Source organism: Plasmodium reichenowi, chromosome 6 (assembly GCF_001601855.1).
Source record: "Plasmodium reichenowi strain SY57 chromosome 6, whole genome shotgun sequence".
NCBI classification, from domain to species: domain Eukaryota; phylum Apicomplexa; class Aconoidasida; order Haemosporida; family Plasmodiidae; genus Plasmodium; species Plasmodium reichenowi.
In genome coordinates this window covers 163,916-168,264 of record NC_033651.1, presented here as the reverse complement: position 1 = coordinate 168,264, position 4,349 = coordinate 163,916, and the positions used below count along the sequence as shown (strand labels likewise).

General features: G+C 20.4%; 2 protein-coding genes across 2 annotated transcripts in view; one reads left to right on the top strand and one right to left on the bottom strand.

The window, feature by feature from the left end:
- PRSY57_0604400 (DNA repair protein RAD50, putative) overlaps window positions 1-2,360 on the top strand; it is a gene marked incomplete at both ends in the record, with an annotated part of 6,642 nt that extends 4,282 nt beyond the window's left edge. The window contains one exon of the mRNA XM_020114585.1: window positions 1-2,360. This exon is cut by the window's left edge and continues 4,282 nt beyond it. Within this exon, the coding sequence (XP_019970656.1) occupies window positions 1-2,360 (2,360 nt within the window).
- Window positions 2,361-3,001: 641 nt separating this feature from the next.
- Window positions 3,002-3,865, bottom strand: PRSY57_0604300 (hypothetical protein; the record flags this gene model as incomplete). Its single annotated transcript, XM_012906419.2, has 1 exon — window positions 3,002-3,865. One exon carries the CDS (start codon window positions 3,863-3,865, stop codon window positions 3,002-3,004), a length of 864 nt encoding a protein of 287 aa, XP_012761873.2.
- Window positions 3,866-4,349: the final 484 nt, after the last annotated feature.

Sequence of the window (4,349 nt, the reverse complement as noted above, 5' to 3'; positions counted from 1 at the left end):
AAAAAAAAACAGATGATGATGGATATGATGATGAAATATTTCCCTGTGATAATATAGAATATGACGAACAATTTTATGAAGATGATCATCATCATTCTTATAATAAAAGTAAAAGTTTAATTGAAAATTATAGAAGTCCTTGTAAAATTAAAGAAGAAAGTGTAAAAGAACCTAACATGTGTAGTATAAAACATATATATGATAATGTATCGAGCAATGATGATATATTAAAGAATGACAAAACGGTTCTTCTTAATAAAGTTAATAGTTCTTATCTTTCATTCGTATTAAATATTGGAACGTCCTTTTACAGAAATGAAGAAATAAAAGAAAATAATAAAAATGATATAAATGAAACGTATGATAATACAAACAAAATGTGTGATGGTACAAACAAAATGTGTGATGGTACAAACAAAATGTGTGATGATACAAACAAAATATGTGATGATACAAACAAAATATGTGATGATACAAACAAAAAGTTCCATAATACAAACAAACGGTACGATAATATAAATCAAAATACTTATGGAACATTTTTGAAGTGTTCTCACTTTTTACATGATTTACCTTCAATCATACTAAATAATAAACACTTTGAAAAAATGTATGGTAACTTTTTATCATGTCTAAATGTAGAAGAATATACAAGAAAAGAACAGATCAAGATGATTGAAAAAATGAAAGTTGTCATAAAGGATAGGAGAGCTTATGTAATAAAAAAAAGCAAAGTATTAGAAAAGACTATAAATATAGATAAAAGAATTAGAGACCTAATAAAAAAAATGGATATTTACATTTTATATTATAAAGAAAAAAAAAAAAAAATCATAGATGAAAAAATACATGCAAAGGATTTATTAATTGAACAACGGGATACTCAATTAAAATACATAAAAAAATGTATTAGAAATAATAAGAAAAGTATATTTTTAGAAAAGAGAAATTATTATTTAAAAATGAATATGATATATATTTTGATAAAAAAATTAAAACATACAGAAGAAGAAATAGCAAAGAAAGAAAAATATTTAAAAGATGTGAAAGAAAAATTAAATAATAATGAAATAATTAAAAATCAAGTAATTTGTATTGATAAAAAAATTAATGAAAAAAAAGAACATATATTATGTTTAGAAAAAGAAAAAATCAATATAGAAAAAATGTTACATAATATTATTATGAATACAAATATGAAGAAAATGTATGAACAATTCTTGGAACATCATCAGACATTTATATTATCTTTGAATCAGTTGAAGGGATCTTTTTTTTTATACGAAGGGAAAAATATAAAAAATAGTAATATCTATAAATTGGAATATAAGGATGAAATAAATGGAGATAAAAAAAAAGAAAATGATAATAATGTATCTTCAAATAATAACTCTATAATAAATAATGATAATAGGAATAAGAAGAATATGTATAATGATGAAGAGAATGGAATAAATTACATTAATGATATTGTAAAAAAGCTTGAAGAGAATTATAACAGTAATACTAACATATATAATTTTATTAATAAAACTTTTGATATTACAGAATGTCTAAAAAATAGATTAAAGGATATTATAAAAATAGAAGAAGATGATTTAAATGAACAAATCGAAAAGTATACTAAATCAATAACAGCCTTAAAAATTAAAGAAGCTGAAATGAATGGAAAAATATGTTTAAGAAAAGAATATTTAGAAAAATTAAAAGAAGATATAAAATCTGAAACATTAATTAATATAGATAAAGAATATAAGAAAAAAATCATTGAAATTTTTGTATACAAAAATTTAATCAAAGATTTACAAAATTTCCATTTCTCATTTGATCAAGCTATTATTAAATTCCATTCATTAAAAATGCAAGAAATTAATTTATCTATTAAAAATTTATGGAGAAGAGTATATAATAGTGCAGATATAGATTATATATATATTAAATCCGATATACAAACTGAACCAACAGATAAATCTAGTCAAAGAAGATCTTATAATTATCGAGTTGTTATGGTTAAAGATAATTGCGAACTTGATATGAAAGGTAGATGTTCATCTGGTCAAAAAGTCTTATCATCTATTATTATAAGATTAGCTCTAGCTGAATCATTTTCTATTAAATGTGGTATCTTAGCATTAGATGAACCTACTACAAATCTAGATAAAGCAAATTCAAGAAATTTAGCTAGTCTACTTGCAAATATTGTAGAACTAAGAAAAAACAGCTCATCATTTCAACTTATACTTATAACACATGATAATTATTTTGTTGATATCCTATCACAATATGGGCTAACCAACTGTTTCTATAAAATTAAAAAGAACAACCTAGGGTATTCAAAAATTGAAAGAGTTCATACTTGATATTATAAAAATATATAACCACAACGTATTATTCACATGAATATATATATATATTTATATATATATATATATATATATATATATATATATATATATATATATATATATATATATTTATATATATTTATATATATTTATTTATTTATGATTTTTGAATTTTTGAATTTTTGAATTTTTTTTTTTTTAATAAGTTTATTATGTAAGAATTCTTTGTTAATTATTCTTGAATTAACATTGTGTGTTACATAAATTAATTAATACATTATATTTTAAAAATAAATTTAATGAAAGTTAAAATGTTTATTTTTTATATATTTTAATTAAATAATAACAAAAAAAAAAAAAGTAAAATAAAATGAACACCATATGTATATGTGAGAACATATATATATATATATATATATGTACATTTTTTTTTTTTTTTTAGATTAAAAATATTTGTTTTTTCTCATAATTTTTTTCATATATATGATTAATAATAAATATATTTATATGAATTACTTTAGAATTGGTAATTCTGTAAATTATAATGTTCATTATTGGTTAAATTATAGATATAGATATAAATATAAATATATATATATATATAAATATATTTATATATATATATATATATTTGTTAAAATATTAGTGTGTTACTTTTAATTCATTAATTTCGATGGATCATATGGTACTCCACTTTCTAATCTGTGTTTGGACATTATTATTGGTTTAACATTTAGACATACATTTTCATATAACTGTCCTTGTTCATCTAATCCGGTTGCATCTAAAATTTTGTTTTGTGATTCTACCAAGGATTCTAAATATTCATCTACTAAATAATAGTTATAGTGGTATTTGAAGTTGGAATAATTTTCTTCCTCATCATTACAATTACTATAACAATTACTACTACCACAATTATTATTATTATTATTTTTGTTATTATTATTATTATTATTATCATCATCATTGTTATTTTTTTTCCCCGTGTTCTTGTTTTCATTATTTTTCTTATTATTAAAACAATCATCTATCATAGTACCATTTTCATCATATTTCATACTGGAAGAACATAAATTCTTAGATATCTTATTTTGATTGTACACCCAATCTTCTATCACATATTCTGGTAAAGATATTTTCTGATTATTTTCCTCTACAGGTAATTTTATTTTGCATGTTTCATGATATACAGGTTGCCATTCAACCTTCTGGTCATGCATAGAAAGAGGCAAAGGTTTTAATGTTTTGGGGGTTGATATATCTTCATTATTGTTTCTATCTTCTTTAAGTTTAGTACGGTTTAGTTCTGTTGTAGGCTCATTCATATTTTTATTTGAAAACAGCCTTTTTATTTTATCCATAACAGTTGTTACATTTTTTCCAACTTCATTATTATTAAATGTGGAACTATTCCTACTATTTTGAGCGATCAAACTTTTGGCTCTACTTGTATATATTATAGGTTTGTGAAATGGTCCTTTATCACCATTTGAAGACACGTTGGTGGAATTATTCATTTTATTGAATTATATATATAAATATATTTTATTTTTTTTTTTTGATAAAAGTGTTTTATATTAAAACATTAATATTAACAACGTTTTAAAAATATTTATAAAAATAAGAGGATTTAAAAAAAAAAAAAATTTTAAATAAATAAATATATATATATATATATATATTTTTTTTTGATAAAATAAAATAAAGTATTAATTCACGAAAAGAAAAAAAAAAAAAAGAAATTTTTTTTTTAGCTTGTTATTAACCAAATATAATATGACTTGTTCATATTTTTTCTTTTTTTTTTACAAAACAATATGAATGTTCATAATAATTTTTAAGAAATTGTAAGTGAATATATATATGGGATACATATATGTTGTCTGAGTATACTAACTGAGATATAAAATTCACATTTGTATATATAATAAAAGTCATGTATAGAACAAATCCTATATCTGCGTTATTTAAACATTAGCACTGATTTCTTTATATACATAG